Genomic DNA, 19,180 nt, shown 5'->3' with positions numbered 1-19,180 from the left:
ATGTTTATATGTGTATGAGTTGTGAGAGAGAGAGAGAGAGAGAGAGAAAGAGAGAGAGAGAGAGAGAGCAATCTCCTCTTGACCAGTCAAGAAGAGGAGGATATCACGCTCAGATTCTGTCAAGTGGATCTTTATAACAGTGATTAGAGATATATCTAGGTAGTCACTTTCTGGCTATTTGGTGCAGAGTATCTCCATCAGATAAGTTCTTCCAAGAATTGTAAGGATATTGTAGTTAAAGGAATAACTTGAAAATTTCTCTACATCTAATGTGACAGATGTGACAATCAATCGAAGGTCAAGTCTCCTCTTTACAAGCTGCTTCAACAATCCAAAAAGGACATCAATGTGGATTGTCCTCTCATGAGCTTCATCAAGCATTATAACTGAATACTGAGATAAATTCTCGTCAATCAAAATCTCTCTCAGAAGCATACCATCTGTCATATACTTGATTACTGTATCCGGTCCGGTCCAGTACAAATGACGACGATGAACTCCGATGATGGAGGTAGAGTTCGTCGGAGAGAGAAGAGCAAAGAGAAAAGAAGAGAGGGAGAGGCAGTTTGATTTAAGGGAATCAAATTTCTCTGTGATATATGGGTGTTGGGGATTGAGGGACCTTAGACATCATAAAATAATATTGTGGATCTCTTCCATTATTAAAAATAGGAGAGGGACCTTAAACTAATTTTTCCTTAGGATTACTTAGTTTGAACAAATAATCATTTAAGTAACAAAACTGAGATTATGTAAATAAATAACCATAACCACGGTACCGAATAGAACAGAACAGAGGTCATAGGAGTGACAGTCAGAATAGAGGTACGGATTCAAGAGGTGGCTCGTACGAACTCTAGAAGTGGCTTCCACAACAGTGTAACACTTAGCTCCGTACAGCACTTTGCTCCGCACCGAACAGAAGTCAATGGATCCATGACAATAGAGAGCCACAAAGTGACCAAACAGAAGCCAATGATTATTTAAGTCACCCAAGGCGTGGGACTCCCGTGGAGGTACTTACAAAACATAATTGTATATAAGGTCATAGTCAAATATTCTTTAAAATATAAACAAACATATCCATGGGTTTCATTTTAACAAATAGAGTTCAGAAAATAATCCACGTAATTGAAATATTAATATAATTAATAATAATTTATAAAACATAACTTGTATAAAACAAATATAGTAAATCAAAACATACGTAAAATATATTATGGTAATTCAAGATATAATATAACTCACCTTAAAAGTAATACCTTACTCTTTCTTTCTACTACTAAAAACCTTCTCAATACCATTATTTTTTTCTTCATTTTCTTCTTTTCTCTCCTTCCTTTCTCTTTTCTTTGTTTCCTTCCTTCCTTCCTTCTTTCCCTCACAGCACCTCCTCCTTATTTATAACGAGGTGAAAGCCGTTAAATCCAACGTCGCAGTTCAAATCCCTCTCCCATTTGATCACAGATTCGTTCTTATTTTTAATAAATATTTAAAATAATTACATTTTAATTTAATTTTTTAATATAATTATATAAATAAATTAATCATTAATTAAATTATACTTTATCGTATACTAACAGTAAATTCATTATTTATTTTACTATCACACCTATTATTATTATTATTTATTTACTATCTTTAACTTTAATTTGGCCCAACTAGTATTATAATTTCATATTTTTGTTGATTTGGCCCGAAATAATAATCCCTAATTAATCTCATATTTGATAATTCAATGGCAAATTAGATTCTGTATTTATTATTGTTTATTTAATAATATATTATCACATACAACCATAATACTAGTATAAAATTTAAGGGACGACTTAAATTTTCAGGTTATTACATGTTTGGTAACCATTTCGTTTTCAGTTTCAATTTATATTTACAAAATTTTAAAAATTATTATAAAAACTTGTTTGATAATTTTTTTGGTTTATAAATGATAGTCTCAATTTGTAAATTTGAGGAAAAAACGTAAATTCAAAAAATGAATTTACGTTGGTTTTTAAACAAAAATTTAAAAATTTTACTAACAATTTTTTTTTTCAATTAATTTTTTTTCAATGAATTTTTTTTCCAACTAATACTAACCGCGGAGATAATTGGTAATGCTACTTTAATCCTTAGGGAGGGGATTGTAATTTCTAAAATGTAAGGGGTGTCAATGTAATTAACCCAATGAGGGCAAAATTGGTATTTAAAAAAATTAAATTCTTGAGAGGGAAATTTGTAGTGAAATTTTAAACCTCACGGAGGAGATGTAATTTTCAAAAAATGAGAGGAGAACTATAATAAACATAAATTTTAGGGAGTGTCAGTATAATTTACCCAAATTTTAAATTTCAAAATAAATTACTCATTTTATTAATATATTATCAAATCAATTAACAATTTTTAATGATAGCAGAAATGTATTTTAATTAATAATTTAGATGATTTTATTATTGAATGCAAGAACAGTTAGGAATTTTACTTTTTAGTTAATTTTGTTAAATAAAAAATTTTTATAATGAGACATTTGTAATTTTTTAAACTATAGAGGGTAATCCAAGGGTGTATTTGTAATTTATCTACTTTTTTTTTTTATAATTATGATAAAAAGATGTCATAAAAAATTTACAATAATCTTAACAACATTATTATGATGTGATTTATATATATTTATTTTAAATTTTATATCAAGCGTTGGGTACAATATTTTATTATAGAAATAAATAACTTAAAATTTTTTTAAAAAAATCTAATTATTAAGAAATAGTGAAGTGTTTTTTAACTTTTAATTTTTTATTATAAATTTTCAACTTAGAAGTTGTACCAAATAAATTTGAAGTCCCAACTATAATTGTTAAATGAGATTCAATTCATTAACATTAAATATATAAATTTTATTTGTTTTTATGAGATTAATTTCACATTTTGTATTGAGAAAAAAACGAAGGAAAACAGAGTGTATGTTAAATTGGGAAATTCACACTCTCACTGTCTTGATGAGCAAGGAAAACACTCCATTCCATTTTTCTCTTCTCACCTCTATATAAGCACCATTCCATTCCATCCAATTCTAACAAAATCATTTCAACCTATACTGCCTACATACACCACTGGTTCCTCTCTTGTAAGAAGAAAAAGAAGACAAAAATGGCGGGTGGAGAGATGTTGACTCAACTGGGGTCGACCATGGCTGGCCTAATGTTTATCTGCGCCATGTTCAAGCAGTACTTCCCCTTTGATCTCCAAAACCATATTGAACAATATGCTCACAAATTGATCGGCCTTGTCTACCCATACATCCAAATCACTTTCCATGAGTACTCTGGCGATGGGTTCGAGCGCAGCAAAGCCTATGCCGCCATTGAAAGGTACCTCAGCACCAACTCCTCATCCCGAGCTAAGCGGCTCAAAGCAGATATGGTGAGAGATTCCAAATCTCTTATCCTGAGCATGGACGATCACGAGGAGATCACTGATGAGTTCAGAGGGATCAAACTCAAGTGGGCTTCAAGGAAAAACACCCCCAACAGACAAGTAATCTCTTTCTACGGAGACAACGACGAGAAGTTGTACTACAAGCTCACTTTCCATCGGCGGCACAGAGAAATCGTCACCGGGACTTACTTGAATCACGTAATGGAAGAAGGGAAAGCGATTGGGGTGAAGTCTCGGCAGAGGAAGATCTTCACCAACAACAGAGGCGAGCAATGGGTCGGGTCTAGAAGAACGATGTGGAGCCATGTGGTGTTCGAGCATCCAGCGACATTCGATACTCTTGCTATGGAGCCCAAAAAGAAGCAGGAAATTATCAACGATCTGATCACCTTCACGAAGTCGAAGGATTACTATAAAAAGATCGGCAAGGCGTGGAAGCGAGGGTATCTCCTCTTCGGTCCACCGGGGACTGGGAAATCTACCATGATCGCGGCCATGGCTAATCTGATAGAGTACGATATTTACGATCTTGAATTGACAGCGGTGAAGGACAACTCGGAGCTGAGGAAGTTGTTGATCGACACATCAGGCAAGTCGATTATAGTGATTGAGGACATTGATTGTTCGCTGGATCTAACGGGGCAGAGGAAGAAGAAGGAAAAGGAGAAGGGTGAGAAGAAAGATGGAGATAAAGCTAATCCAATTGAGGAGGAGAAGAAGAAGAAGGATGCTGAAGATAGCAAGGATAGTAAGGTTACTCTGTCTGGGCTTTTGAACTTCATCGATGGGTTGTGGTCGGCTTGTGGCGGCGAAAAAATCATCGTCTTCACTACAAACTACGTGGAGAAACTCGATCCTGCTCTGATTCGAAGAGGAAGAATGGATAAACATATAGAAATGTCGTATTGTAGTTTCGAAGCATTCAAGGTGCTCGCGAGGAATTACTTGGATCTTGAATCGCACGATTCGTTTGAGACGATTCGTGGGTTGTTGGAGGAAAACAAAATCACTCCGGCTGATGTTGCTGAGAATTTGATGCCTAAGTCGTCTGAAGAGGATGCCGACACATGTTTGAAGAATCTGATGGAAGCGATTGAGAGATTGAAGGAGGAAGCGAGGTTGAAAGCAGAGGAGGAAGAGAAGGCCAAGGCAGAGGAAGAAGAAGAGAGACTCAAGGCTGAGAAAGAGAAAGAGAAAGAGAAAGAACAAAAATCTGCTGAAGAAGAGAAAGAGAAGAAAACATCAGTTGCAGAAGTGAAAGAAAATGGAGTAATCACTTAAAAAAAACACAGGATGTTTGGGCAAGAAAAGAATAAACGTAGTTACTAGTTAGGGTGCTGCTGGGGACTCCATTCACGGCGGGTATCGTTCAAGTCAATCATGCTGTTTGGTGTAGCTTAAAAGCTGCTTATTTTAGCTTTTAACTTAATTTAAGTTATTTTGATGTGTTTGATTTAGCTTAACAATGCAACTTATAACTTTTTGTAAGTCAGAAATCAACTTATTCTTTAAGTGAGGCAGGAGATGCTTAATTTATAAGTTAGAAATCAGCTTATATTCATAGTTATAAAATATAAGTTATTAAGCCATAAGCCATACGCTATAAGCACTTTCCCACAGCTCTACCAAACAGGGCCAATATTGTGTCAATTAGGTTCCTTTTGGCTGAAATTTCAATTATGACCTATTTTGAAAAGAGAAATGTTAGAGATCATGAAAAATTTGTCATGAAAAGGATCATGAAAAATTTGTGACCCTTAGATTACCTTAATTAGTGTGTGGTGCTTTATTATAAGTGTAATCCAAAGGTCACAAATCTTTCATGACCATTTTCATGAAAGACTTTTCATGATACCTACAATTACTGTTTTGAAAATTATGTGCTTGTTTGGTTTTGATTTTTAGACGACAGTTTTTAAAAAAAATTATTTTTTTTATTTTTTGTATTTTAATATTTTTAATGAATTTTTTTAATATTATAAGTAATTTTTTTTTTAAATTAGTAGACACGGTTAACTTAAATACATTTAAAAAAAATATTATTTGTAATTTTTTTTTAAAAATGCACTAAATACAAAAAAAAAAAACCAAAATTCATTATATTTTTTGTATTTTGTGTATTTATTAATTTTAAATTTTTTTAAAAAATATTTTACTATTTAGATATATCTAAGTAAGCTATATTTAAAAAAGTAAAAAAATTACTTAAAATTTTAAAAAAAATCATTAAAAATAAAAAATACGAAAAATAAAAAATTTAATTTTTAAAAAATTAAAATCAAACACATTGATATATATATATATATATTGAAAGAATATGAAAAAAAAATAAAAAGATAATATGGCAAAAAAAAATTAAAAAAATAATTTTTAATTATGTTATCAAAATAAGCCTAGGTGTATGTTATAAAAATGAGTAAGATTTCTGAGTGATGTATAGAGCTCTAACAGTAAAATTTTAAAGAAAGTTCTACTTAATTATGTTATCAAAATAAGCCTAGGTGTATGTTATAAAAATGAGTAAGATTTCTGAGTGATGTATAGAGCTCTAACAGTAAAATTTTAAAGAAAGTTCTACTTGCGTTAAAAAAAAAAAAAAAAAAAAAAAAAAAAAAAAAAAAAAAAACACAAACATCACATCACAACACAATTAGAACTTCCTAAAACTCTTTTTTTTTGGAACTCTCAATTATTTTTGAAGATTCCTCCAACCTACAATGAAGAAGCTCTTGTAACCCAAACCATGTGACAGTCTAGTAATCCGGATCACCCGTCGCCTTCCCCTGTCGCCCCCAAAACGACGTCGTTTTGGGGGCAATTTTCAGAAAAAAAAAAACGCAGAGAAGAGGGAGGAAGGAGAGGGAGAGGGAGAGGGAGAGGGAGGGTAGGGAGGAGGAGGAGGCTGCGAGCTCGTCGTCCGTCCTCGTCCCTCGCCGCCGTCGCAGCCGCCGTCGCTGCCGTCGCAGCAGCTCCACCTCGTCGCAGCCGCCGTCGCTGCCGTCCGTCCTCGTCCCTCGCTGCCGTCCGTCCTCGTCCCTCGCCGCCGTCGCCTCCTCCTCCTCCTCCTCCTCCCCTGTATTTAAGGCCCCCTCCCCCTCCCTCTCCCTCTCCCTCTCCCTCTCCCTCTCCCTCTCCTTCCTCCCTCTCCCTCTTCCTCTTCCTCTCCTTCCTCCCTCTTCTCTGCGTTTTTTTTTTTTGAAAATTCGTCCCCAAAACGACGTCGTTTTGGGGGCGACAGGGGATGGCTACAGGGAATGGCGACCGAAGATCCGGATTCAGTAACCCAAACCATGTGACAGTCTATAATTGGTCCTTATGACAAAAGCTAAAATCTATTCAATTTCTAATAACATTTTTTTTTTTCTTTTTCCCCGTCAACCTCAAATATCAATGTACTCTTTTGGCAACTGGCCTCGTTTGAGAAATGTTATTTTAGTAATTTTTTAATTTTTTAGTTAAAATATAAAATAAAAAAATTAATATATTTGAGGTGATTTTTTAATTTTTTATAAAAAGATGTGTAAAAAATAAAGAGAAAAGAAAATCTTTGATTTTTTGATATAAATTATAAGTTTTTTTTATTTTTTTAATAATTTTTTTGACTTTTTAACTAAGATGTTAACATGCCAAACGAATAGTAAAAAGATACGTTTGTAACTTATTTACTTTTTTAACAAGGAGTCATTTGACAAGTCCAAAAAAGCCATATATAAAATACAATTATAACATTTATGTTTTTTTATATTTACATGAGTGAAAATATAAATTTTCTACATTGAGTGGGGGTAATTTAATTATTTTATTGTGATGTGACATCTTAAACAAATATTAATTAAAAAAGTCAAAATAATTTTTTATTAACTTTTCAAATCACTTTTATAAAAAAGTTAAAAGCTTGATTAAAAGTAAAATTGACTTCTAATCATCTTCCTAAAACTAATAAGAAATATATCTACAATAATCTAATATAATTTAGGAAAGTTTTTTTTTTTAACGTAATTAAATTTTCAATAAACTAATTTACTTTAATATTGGCTCAAGATACTTTGAAGTTCAAAGTGAAAATTTTAAATGAAACTTTTTATTTTTTTTAATATTGTTGTAATTATGTGTTTTCAAGTTTATTTTCTTTATTTTTGCGATGCAAAATAACAAATAATTAAAATCTTATATTCAAATTTGTTAACATATATTGTACACTTAATAATATGATTAATTCACTAAAATTTTTCTTCTGCTAAGAAATATGCAATGTAAAGACTCAAAATTGCAGATTTTTCAATCATTGTTAAAATAAAAGATTAAAAGGGAGCACATTTAAATAGTATTTTGTTCATTAAAATAAACTTAAAATAGAACATAATAGTCATTCCTTAATTTTTCTATAGAATAACCATTCACTTGCAATGGGGATTGATAATTTTATTGGTAATTCAATTTTCACAATATTTTTAGTGAACTAAACATGAGAATAGACATTACTTCAATTCTAAAAAACCAAACACCATCTAAGGTTAAGAATATTTGGGGCCTTCAGGGTGAATTTAATGCTATTGATATCAGCTGTAATTACTTTCTTTTAAAATTCTCTGAACAAAAAGACTGTACCCGAGTCTTCACAGGAGGCCATGGACCATTATCTTACTGTGCGAAGATAGGAACCAAATTTTAAACCATTGGAAGCTTTTGAAACCACAACTGCTGTCTAGGTTTGGTTTCTCGAGCTTCCGATTGAATACTATCAAGAAAAAGTCCTCTTTGTGATTGCTAAATCCATTGGCCAACCTCTCAAAATTGATTGGACCACGGCTATGGTGACGAGGGGAAAATTTGCAAGAGTATGTATAGAAATGGATCTCAGCAAACCCCTTACACCAAAGTTCATTTTGGAGGATAAGGTTTATAATATAGAGTATGAGTCTCTCCATTCCTTTTGTTTCCTTTATGGACGCATTGATCATAGAAAGGAGGCTTGCAGATTCCAAACATCAAGAGCCCCACCGGCGACGGAAACACTAGCCGTTTCCGACAACAGAAGCACTGGAAATCAAACAGTTGAACATAACGGTAACCTGCATTCAGAGAACAAAGAGGATGAAGCATTTGGCCTATGGATGCTTGTAACCAAGAGGTTCAGAAGAATAGACCAGCCCAAAAGGGCACGAGATACAAATGGCCCAAATCCCAAACCCAACTCTTTTAAATATTTGGAAGAGAACCCAGCCAACCAAGGTTATATTCTTCAAGGTAAGGAAAATATAAGAACGGGAGAGGATAAGGCCCAAAATGAGCCCAGTCTACCAGCAGGCCCTACTCAAGCTCAAATCACCAAAGGAAAATACAAAATAGGTCCACAACCCAAAGCTACGAATACAGCTCCCTAGGTGCAGATGCAATCAAGTTGGAAAAAAGTAGGAGAAAGTTCTTCTGTTCAAGGCAAGGATCCTTACTCAGGGAATCTAGTCTGTGTGCAAGCAACAGAGGGAACTCCCTCAAATGGCAATCCAGTGTCCCAGATTTCATCTGACATGATCTTTTCAATAGAAAATAACCCAGGCCAAGCAGACTCAACCATGGTTAAGGTTAACCCACCTCCTACCTCTGGCAGTATAGCAACAACCAACCCCATTCCCAAAGCCCTAGAACTACGCTTCCTAGATAAAGAACCACCAGATCCTGGCGAAGGCAACAATGGCGGAAGGAGACAACTAGAGTCCAGAGGATCTGATGAATGAAGTGATAGAGCATTGCAATCAGACCAGCAATGTGAGCTTATTGTTAGAACCAGGGAAAGAAGTAACTCACCTAGTCACTTTTGCCTGGTGGATAGAACAACTCCGAATGATGATCGTGCCAAATTGAGGGGGATCCTCATCTGAAGCCTCTCCACTCATTCCAGCTTGCTTCCATGAGATCCAAGGAGGACAACCTTCGGAGGACACGAGGCATTGTTAAAGATTTGGTAACTGATTCGCCCTTTCATTACCCTTCTATGGATTTGCTACGACTTCTATTTTGAAATTGCCGCGGTGCCAATAATAACATTTTTAAAATGAATCTTGTGGAAATTATCAGGACTCATAAACCTGAAATACTTATCCTCATGGAGACTAAAGTTCCACTCAGTAGAATGAGTAATTTCTTCAATAGGTTGGGCTTCACAGCTTTATCCATAGTCGACCCCATTGTTAGAGTAGGTGGGATATGGATCATTTGGGACACAAGCCAGGTTAATGTTAGGGTCTCCTCTGTCAGCTCTCAGGCTATCCATGCTACTATCCATAAAGAAGACTATGAAGAGTGGGTTCTTGCCGCTGTGTATGCAAGCCCAAATCCAGCCTTGAGGGACTCTCTGTGGAATGATCTAGAGGGAGTGACAGAGAACATGGATAAACCTTGGCTTGTAGCAGGTGATTTCAATGACCACGCAAATCAGGGAGAAAGAAGAAGCTTTACCACAAGTTAGCGATTCACTCGAACTCAGAAACTTTGGGACAGAATCAACAATTGTAACTTAATTGACTTGGGGAGCTCTGGACCCAAGATGACCTGGACCAACAATCGGCAAGGCTTGGCGAATACAATGAAAAGACTCGACAGAGCTTTGTGCAATGCAAAATGGGGAACCAGGTTTCCTGAAGCTGCTGTGAAAACTCTGCTCGCACTTATTCAGATCATTCACCTCTTGTTGTTTTCACTCAAGGTATGCACACTCTTACTCCTTCTAAAAGACCTTTTAGGTTTGAGGCAGCCTTGATGACCCATCTTGGTCTCATTGACATTATTAAGTCCACCTGGGCTGACATGCATAACAATCTCCTTGAGGCTACTGCTGTTTTCACTATTAGAGTTAAAGAATGGAAAAAAGAAGTTTTTGGTAATATCTTTAAGAGAAAGAGATATCTTCTTGCTAGGATAGAGAGGACTCAAAGGAATTTAGTAGTCAGGTTCACTTATAATCTTCACCTCCTTGAAAAAGACCTTATCAAACAATATAATGCTGTTTTGGCTTAGGAGAAGATTCTATGGTTCCAAAAATCTAGGGCTAACCAGATTACTCTTGGTGATAGGAACACTAAATACTTCCATGTTTCCACTATTACTAAGAGAAAGAAAATTAAAATTAATGCCATCAAAGATAATGCTGGTTTTTGGATCACTGACACTGACAATATTAAGGCTGTTATCCTTGATTACTTTCAAAATCTTTTTAATAGTGAAGATATCATTCACCTTGACCATTGGTCTCATCTGAATCCAATCCATTTTACTTAGGAAGATAATCATGAGTTCTTCAAACCCATCTCCAATGCTGAAATTCTTAGAGCTGTAAAAGACATTGGGCCTTTTAAAGCCCTTGGTAAGGATGGTGTTTAGGCCATTTTCTATCAGAACTATTGGCATTCTATAGGTCACTTCGTGTGCGATTTTGTCAAAAATCGTTTCCACAACTTCTATGTGCCTCCTAAGATTAATGAAACTCTTATTGTTTTGATGCCCAAAGTAGATCATCCTGAAACCATTAAACAGTTTCATCCCATAAGTTTGTGTAATGTCACTTATAAGATTATATCTAAGATCATTATGGGAAGACTCAGACCTTTGTTAGATAGCCTTATTTCCCCAAATCAGAGCAGCTTTATCCCTGGAAGAACCACTACTGACAACATTATCATTACCTAAGAGATTCTGCACACCTTAAGATATAAAAAAGGTAAATGGGATGGTATGATTTTTAAGATTGACCTTGAAAAAGCCTATGACAGAGTTTCCTGGGACATCATTAAAGAAACACTTAGAGAATTCAATCTGAATGATGCTTGGATTGATTTGATCATGAGCTGTGTCACTAATAAACTTTCTTCTATCCTGTGGAATGGAGAAATCATTAATGGAATTCATAACAAGAGAGGCCTTAGACAAGGGGACCCCCTTTCTCCTTATCTTTTTGTGCTTTGCATGGAAAGATTATTTAATATGATCAATAGAAAAGTGTAGGAGGGCTGTTGGAAAGGGATTAAAGTATCTAGAAATAGTCCATCCTTATCTCATTGTTCTTTGCAGATGATTTTATCCTTTTTGCCCAAGCCAATCATACCAATTGTGATATAGTTATGGAGGTCCTCTCGGAGTTTTGTGAAGTGTCTGGCCAAAAAGTCAATCTCCAGAAATCAAAACTTTTTGTTTCTCCCAATCTCTCCACTAGATTTGCCAAATCTCTCCACTAGATTTGCCAAATCTCTCCACTAGATTTGCCAAATCTCTTAGCTTACAAAGTGGTATTCCCCTTACTCATAACCTTGGAAAATACCTAGGTTCCCTCTTACTCCATCATAAAGTTAATAAGAACCTATTCTCTGATATTCTCGAGAAGTTGAAATCTAGACTCTCCAGTTGGAAAGCTAAAACCCTTAATTTGGCTAAAAGAACCACTCTTATCCAATCTGCCACTGCTGTAATTCCCTCCTACAACATGCAAACCATGGAGCTTCCTAGAACACTTTCTGACGAAATTGATAAAATCAATAGTAATTTTCTGTGAGGTGACACTGATACTCAGAAAAAGGTGCATTTAGTTAATTGGGATAATGTCTGTAAAAGAAAAATTGAGGGAGGTCTTGGAATCAGAAAGGCGAGGGATCAAAACACTGCCCTCCTCACCAAACTAGGCTGGAAAATAATTAGTGATAAGGACAAACTCTGGTGTAAAGTGTTACATTCTAAATATTTGCAACATCATACTTTGTACACTTGGCCTATGAAGAAAAAATCTTCTCACTGCTTGAGGAGTATTTGTAAAAACAAGGATATTCTTAGAAAGGGTATTAAATGGACTGTTGGAGATAGGGATCCCTTTGGCATGACTGGTGGTATAGCACACAACCACTAGCCCAATTAAATAACTGCTATCAATCTAATGCTCTTGATAAGTTCAGCTCCATTATTGATGATGAGGGTAAATGGGACATTGATTTGCTATCCACTATTGTTAACCAGTAAGACCTCACTGAGATTCTAAAAGTGTATAGGCCCAGATATGTTACATTCACTGATGCTTCAACCTAGGTCCCCTCTTCTTCTGGTAACTACATTACAGCTTCTGCTTTTAATTTCATTACTAATTTTGAGCTGAATAACAGGGACTAGAAGTGGGTCTGGAAACTCAAGATCCCTCAAAAGTTGAAATACTTTCTTTGGTTGGTCTTAAAGGGTTGTTTGTTGACCAATCAATTGCGGGTTATTAGGCACTTAACTGATACTGATACATGCCCCAGATGTGGCCAATATATTGAAGATATGGCACATTTACTTAGAGGCTGTGCTACCTCCAGAGAGATCTGGTTTTCCATCCAAAGCCAGTCGTGGTGGGAAGAAGGAAATGAACAACCCTTTACTGATTGAGTTACTCTTAATATGAAAAATAAATCACTTTGTTATGATAAAAACTGGTTCCTTCTTTTCATTGTCACTCTCTGGCAAATCTGGAAAGACCGTAACAAATTGGTTTTTGATAATTCTATAAACCCAACTCACATCAGTCTTCAGAACATCTTCAATTATGTTCAAGAGATTGATGAGGCTTATCATTCCCCTCTCTGTCCACAATCTGCACTACCAAGATTAATTCATTGGCATTGTCCATCTGCAGGTACGCTAAAAATGAACACTGATGGCTGCTCAAAGGGAGACCCAGGCCAAGTTGGTTATGGGGGTTTGCTGAGAAATGAGACAGGAGCTTGGATATGGGGTTACTTTGGAAAGCTAGGCCATTGCACCAGCTTGGAGGCCGAGCTATGGGGCATCTACAGAGGGCTCACCATCCTCTTCCAAAAAGGCACTAAAGATGTAGTTATTGAATCAGACTCCGTACAGGCGATCGATCACCTTCTTCATGGTCCAAACCAAAATTCACCATACAAGGCCCTCATTGAAGATGCCAAGTTTTTACTTAGAAGGTGTAGCTGTTCTGTGGTTCACACCTTGAGAGAGGAAAACAAAGTTGCTGATCAACTTACTAATCTAGGAGTGGCGCAAACAGAACATGTTGTATTTCTTGAAGACCCTCCAGATGAAGTTAGAGCTTCACTGGTAGACGACATAACTGGTGTGAGATTTGAGAGGGACTAACCCTCTGGTTTGTAATTTGTATTTTGAGCTCATTTTTAACTTCTTCTGAATATAAAAAAAAAAAGAAAAGATTCCATTGTTCAAGAAAAACAAGGGAGAAAAATTTGAGGGGGAAAAAAAAAACACTTCGCCTCCGTTTGGGAAGTGGGTTGGCTTTTTGGCTTTTTGGCTTTTTTGACTATTTTAGCCTGGGCTTAAAAGCTTGGTTTGGGAAGGGCTTTTTGGCTTTTTGGTTTTTTTGAGTTTTTTTGTGAGAGAAGAATGTAATGATTATGGGTTGGATGTGATGTTTTGTTTGTTATGGCTAAAATAGCCTATTTTGTTTTTTGTGGCTAAAATAGCTAAAAAAGCCCAAATCATGACCCGAACCCGCCCCTATGGGTTAAGGACATAACCGGCCAGTAATCCTGAGATTACCTACGGCCTCAGACCAAAACAGACATAATTTGTCAGAGTAAAGGGGCCAAATGGAAGCAACAAATAAAAACTTTGTCCATAGAGCCGTGCTTATATGCACATCAACAGACCATATTCAGTTACGTTAATAACCCACAGTTCAAAAGTACAGTTTTCACAAAATTCATTACAGACAGGATCATCCAAAACAAGTCAACCTATGACCACTATTTACATAGATACATAAAGTCCCCGCCGGCAAGACAAAATGTAATTACATAGCAAAGGCGAGGATAGGTCTCCAGAGTGAGACGCAAGGCTGACTTCCTCAAAACTCAGATTTTTCCTAGCAGACTTCACTGGGGCTGGGTTTGGACTTCCCTTGGCTCACCTACAAATACATGAATGAGCGTGAGTGATAGCCCAGTGAATAATATCAAATATGACAGTTGCATAACAATATGTAGATCAACATGCTCCAAACGGCCTTGGGCCCAATTCATACTTCTATTTAACGAATATATATAACTATACAAAATTCAGATCAAGTAGTTCCAAACATTCTGGCCTTTGGCCCATTCGGGTTTCCATTCATGGCAAAACGGCCTTCGGCCCATTCACTTATGTCGAAACGGCCTTCGGCCCAATGATTCATGTCAAAACGGCCTTTGGCCCACTCTTTCATGTCAAAACGGCCTTCGGCCCACTCTTTCATGTCAAAACGGCCTTTGGCCCGCTCTTTCATGTCAAAACGGCCTTCGGCCCACTCTTTCATGTCAAAACGGCCTTCGGCCCACTTATTTATTCCTGTCAGACTTTTGTCCACAATCCCAATTAACAACTCGTAAAGTTTATAAGGGAGTAACAATTGGACATTGACAAGCTTTCAAATATTGATATTACTCACAGTGATCGGTTTGTGGATGCGCCCTGGTGCTTGACCCTAGACATTTCACGAATACAAAAGGGTCATTAACAGTTCAATCCGTTCTTTAATGCACATATTCCTCTTTAGGCTTTATTTCTATCTCATTAACTCATTTACAACATTTAGCATATGCCTAAGAGTGCTTACAAGTGAAAGAGAACGGAAAACGAAACACAGAACGCATGAACAAAATTCCAGGAAACAGGGTCCCCGCTCGAGCGTAAATTTCTCCGCTCGAGCGGACCCTTAAGGCCTGCGAAAGTACTGGTTGCACGAAAGATGCGCTCAAGCGTGGAATAGAGCGCTCGAGCTGAAGGCCTGTCTACAAAACTCCACGCTCGAGCGTGATGTGTCCCGCTCGAGCGGGTCTACAAAACTCCACGCTCGAGCGTGATGTGTCCCGCTCGAGCGGACATCCAACTCTGCAAAAATGTTGGGAGCACGATTTTCCCGCTCGAGCGGCCATTACCCCGCTCGAGCGGACCTCAAAAATCTGGGTTTCCCAGATCGTGTTCTTGAGCTCCAAATCGGTTTTCCATCTACATTTCTTGCATGCAATGGCTCAAATTACACATTTACACATACTAACATGCTACTAATACAAGATTACAACATTAGGAAGCTCAATTTCATGATTTATCTACATGCATGTCCCAAAATATCTCAAACCCGTCATCAACATGCTCAAATTCAAACATTCAAGACTCATACTCCCATGATTTGTACATGCATGTGGGAGATGCTCATCATTCTCAACTTAGATGGTACAAATGGTGATTACAACATGAGCTTCAACCAAAACTCTACATGAATCATGTGTTTCAAGCTCAAACATGCAAATTCAAAGTAATTTCTTACATGCATGAGTTCTAAGACTTCAAACTCAACAAAAATCAACTTATTACATGCTCTTGATCACAAACAACTCTTGAACTCACAATATTACAAGTTCAATTCATAATTTCAAGAGTCAATGGCTTACCTAGAAGTCCAATTCTTCAATCTATGGTCCAATTTGAGTTGGACTTCAAGATTCCAAGCCCTCAAGATCAAACACAGATTTTTCTCTCTTCTCTCTCTCTAATGGTCGGCCCTCTCCTCTCCTTAGAGTGTATATCAGCCAAGTGAGAATTAGAGAGGGAGTTTAATTGAGTAGTGCTCATCTACAACAAGCCCCACTAAGTCACAATATAATAATAGAGAGTAATTGGGCACCTATTTTACCAGCTTAATCAACTTAATCTGGTCCAAATCAATTTTTCAATTAGATTTCATCGTAGGCTCTAAAAATTATGCCAAACACAATGGCATAATAAATTTCGGGTTCTGTGGCCGATAAGGCCCTCAATTTAATTTCCAAAGCAGGCTATTCAAACAGATATTCCTATGATGAACAGATAAAACTTCAAAATCATATATATATATATTCACATAATGGCACACAAAACCATGCTAAACACACACCCATAAACAAATTAAGGGCCAATTAGCATAATACAGAACAGGGGTATCACAGTCTCCCCCCCTTTAGGAAGTTTGGTCCTCCAAACTTAGGTTACCTTCGTCGGGAAACAAATGTGGATAGCGTAGACGCATTTCCTCCTCTTTTTCCCATGTAGCCTCTGTCCCATAGTGTTCCTTCCATTCCACTTTCACCATTGGAATGGATTTGTTTCTCAATTCTCTCACTTGTCGGTCAACAATTCTTTCTGGCCATTCCGCATATTCCATATTCTCACCAATAGCTACCCGATGATAATCAATCACATGTAACGGGTCTCGGAGGTAACCCCTCAGCATCGACACATGAAACACGTTATGGATTTGCTCGAATCCCGGTGGCAAAGCAACTCTATAAGCAACTGGACCAAGTTTCTCCAAAATTTGAAACGGCCCAATGTAACGGGGCGACAACTTGCCCTTTTTCCCAAACCTGACTTGGCCTTTCATCGGAGAAACACGGATGAACACATGGTTGCCGACCTCATATTCAAGAGGTCTTCTCCGAACATCTGCATAATTCTTCTGTTGGTCTTGAGCTGTTCTGAGCCTTTGTCGAATAGTTTTGATCTTTTCAGAGGTGTCTTGTACAATTTCAGGCCCAAGCAAAGCTCTGTCTCCGACCTCTGTCCAACAAATAGGTGATCTACACCTCCTACCATACAAAGCCTCGTATGGTGCCATACCGATGCGGGAGTGGAAGCTGTTATTATAAGCAAACTCTGCAAGTGATAAGTAATCTTCCCAACTCCCCTGGAAATCCAAGGCACACATGCGAAGCATATCTTCCAAAGTTTGTATCGTTCGTTCTGACTGCCCATCTGTCTGTGGGTGGAATGCAGTGCTGAACCTTAGTTCTGTTCCCATAGCTTCCTGTAAACTTTTCCACAATCTGGATACAAATTTCGGATCCCTATCCGACACAATGGACACCGGGACTCCGTGTAATCGGACAATTTCGTCAACATAAATAGTAGCCAATATGTAAGCAGTAAATGTAGTTTTAACAGGCAAAAAATGTGCAGATTTAGTCAGTCTATCAACTACAACCCAAACAGAATCCATACTTCGGGAAGTCCGAGGTAGGCCAACAACAAAATCCATAGTCACATGTTCCCACTTCCATTCAGGAATAGGGAGAGGTTGAAGTAGACCGCCTGGTTTCTGATGTTCAGCCTTAACTTGCTGACACTGAAGACACTTGGACACATATTCTGCAATCTCTTTCTTCATTTTAGGCCACCAATAGGTTTGTTTCAAATCCCGATACATTTTATTGTTACCCGGATGCATAGCAAATACGGATCTGTGGGCTTCATCTAAAACCCTCTTTTTTAGCTCCGGAATATCAGGAACACATATTCGGTTTCGAAATTTCAACATTCCATTCTCGACACTGTACTCTGCTTTTGGGCTTACTTCAAATTCATCAATTACCTTTCTGAGGAGCTCATCTTCTTTCTGTTTCTGCTTGATCTCATCAACAATTGCCGGTTCGGCTGTAATAGCGGCTATCAATCCGCCCTGTTCACATACCACCACTTCAATTTCAGACTTTTCAAAGTCTCGCAAAATCTCCCTTTGTTCAGTAAGCAAACAAGCCATACTCCCTGTTGATTTTCTGCTCAAAGCATCAGCCACTGTATTAGCTTTCCCGGGATGGTACTGAATTTCTAGGTCATAGTCTTTTATCAGCTCTAGCCATTTTCTCTGATGCATATTCAACTCTTTCTGCGTGAAGAAGTATTTCAGGCTCTTATGATCCGTGTAAACTTCACACTTTGCCCCATATAAGTAATGCCGCCAGATTTTCAAAGCAAAGACAACTGCAGCCAATTCTAGGTCATGTGTTGGATAATTCTTCTCATGTGGCCTCAACTGTCGGGAGGCGTAAGCAATAACCTTTCCGTTCTGCATTAACACACAACCCAAACCCTTATAAGATGCGTCACTGAAAATCACAAAGTTTTCCGTACCTGAAGGTAGTGTTAAAATTGGTGCGGTGGTCAATCTTGTCTTCAATTCATGAAAGGCTGATTCTCTTTCACTATTCCACTCAAATGGTTGTCCCTTACGCGTCAATTGGGTGAGAGGCACAGCTAATTTCGAAAAGTCCTTTACAAATCTCCTGTAGTACCCAGCCAAGCCCATGAAACTGCGAACTTCTGTCACGTTAGTTGGTGTAGGCCAATTCACAATTGCTTCTATTTTCTGCGGGTCCACTGAAATTCCTTCCTTGTTGATTACATGCCCTAAGAAAACGACCTCGTCCAACCAAAACTCACATTTCTTTAGTTTAGCAAATAATTTCCTTTCCCGAAGTATTTGTAAAACGGTTCTCAAATGATGTTCATGTTCAAGTTTATCTTTAGAGTATATCAAAATATCATCGATGAAGACTACAACAAACTCATCAAGGTAGGTTTTAAAAATTCTATTCATTAGGTCCATAAATGCTGCCGGAGCATTAGTCACTCCAAATGGCATAACAAGAAATTCAAAATGACCATACCTCGTTCTGAATGCGGTTTTCTCAACATCCTCTGCTTTAACCTTCAGCTGATGATACCCAGATCTCAAATCAATCTTAGAAAACACCTGTGATCCCTGCAACTGATCAAATAAGTCATCAATACGGGGTAAGGGATATTTGTTCTTTATCGTTACCTTGTTCAATTCCCGGTAATCAATGCACAGGCATAAGGTACCATCATTTTTCTTTACAAATAACACTGGTGCGCCCCAAGGCGAAGTGCTAGGCCGGATAAACCCTTTATCAAGAAGGTCTTGCAACTG

The 19,180-nt window shown here is 37.2% G+C and overlaps 2 protein-coding genes across 2 annotated transcripts; both read left to right on the top strand.

Moving 5' to 3' along the window:
- Window positions 1-2,874: 2,874 nt before the first annotated feature.
- Window positions 2,875-5,128, top strand: LOC114321517 (AAA-ATPase ASD, mitochondrial). The gene has a single exon (XM_028268688.2). The coding sequence runs from the start codon at window positions 3,145-3,147 to the stop codon at window positions 4,711-4,713; it is 1,569 nt and encodes a 522-aa protein (XP_028124489.2). The 5' UTR covers window positions 2,875-3,144; the 3' UTR covers window positions 4,714-5,128.
- A 4,356-nt stretch (window positions 5,129-9,484) lies between these two features.
- LOC114321519 (uncharacterized) lies at window positions 9,485-10,446 on the top strand. The gene is made up of 2 exons (XM_028268690.2): window positions 9,485-9,842; window positions 10,106-10,446. The coding sequence occupies exons 1-2, from the start codon at window positions 9,485-9,487 to the stop codon at window positions 10,444-10,446; spliced, it is 699 nt and encodes a 232-aa protein (XP_028124491.2).
- Window positions 10,447-19,180: the final 8,734 nt, after the last annotated feature.

The sequence above is a fragment of the Camellia sinensis genome, chromosome 1 (assembly GCF_055761805.1).
Source record: "Camellia sinensis isolate YWXY chromosome 1, ASM5576180v1, whole genome shotgun sequence".
NCBI classification, from domain to species: domain Eukaryota; kingdom Viridiplantae; phylum Streptophyta; class Magnoliopsida; order Ericales; family Theaceae; genus Camellia; species Camellia sinensis.
The sequence above is the reverse complement of the archived record's forward strand: the minus strand, read 5'-3'. Positions and strand labels throughout refer to the sequence as shown.

Coding starts and splice junctions, on each gene's coding strand:
- LOC114321517 (XM_028268688.2), top strand. CDS start 3,145: ATGGCGGGTGGAGAGATGTTGACTCAACTGGGGTCGACCATGGCTGGC.
- LOC114321519 (XM_028268690.2), top strand. CDS start 9,485: ATGAATCTTGTGGAAATTATCAGGACTCATAAACCTGAAATACTTATC. Junction 9,843..10,105: donor TAAACCTTGGCTTGTAGCAG/GTGATTTCAATG, acceptor GCACTTATTCAG/ATCATTCACCTCTTGTTGTT.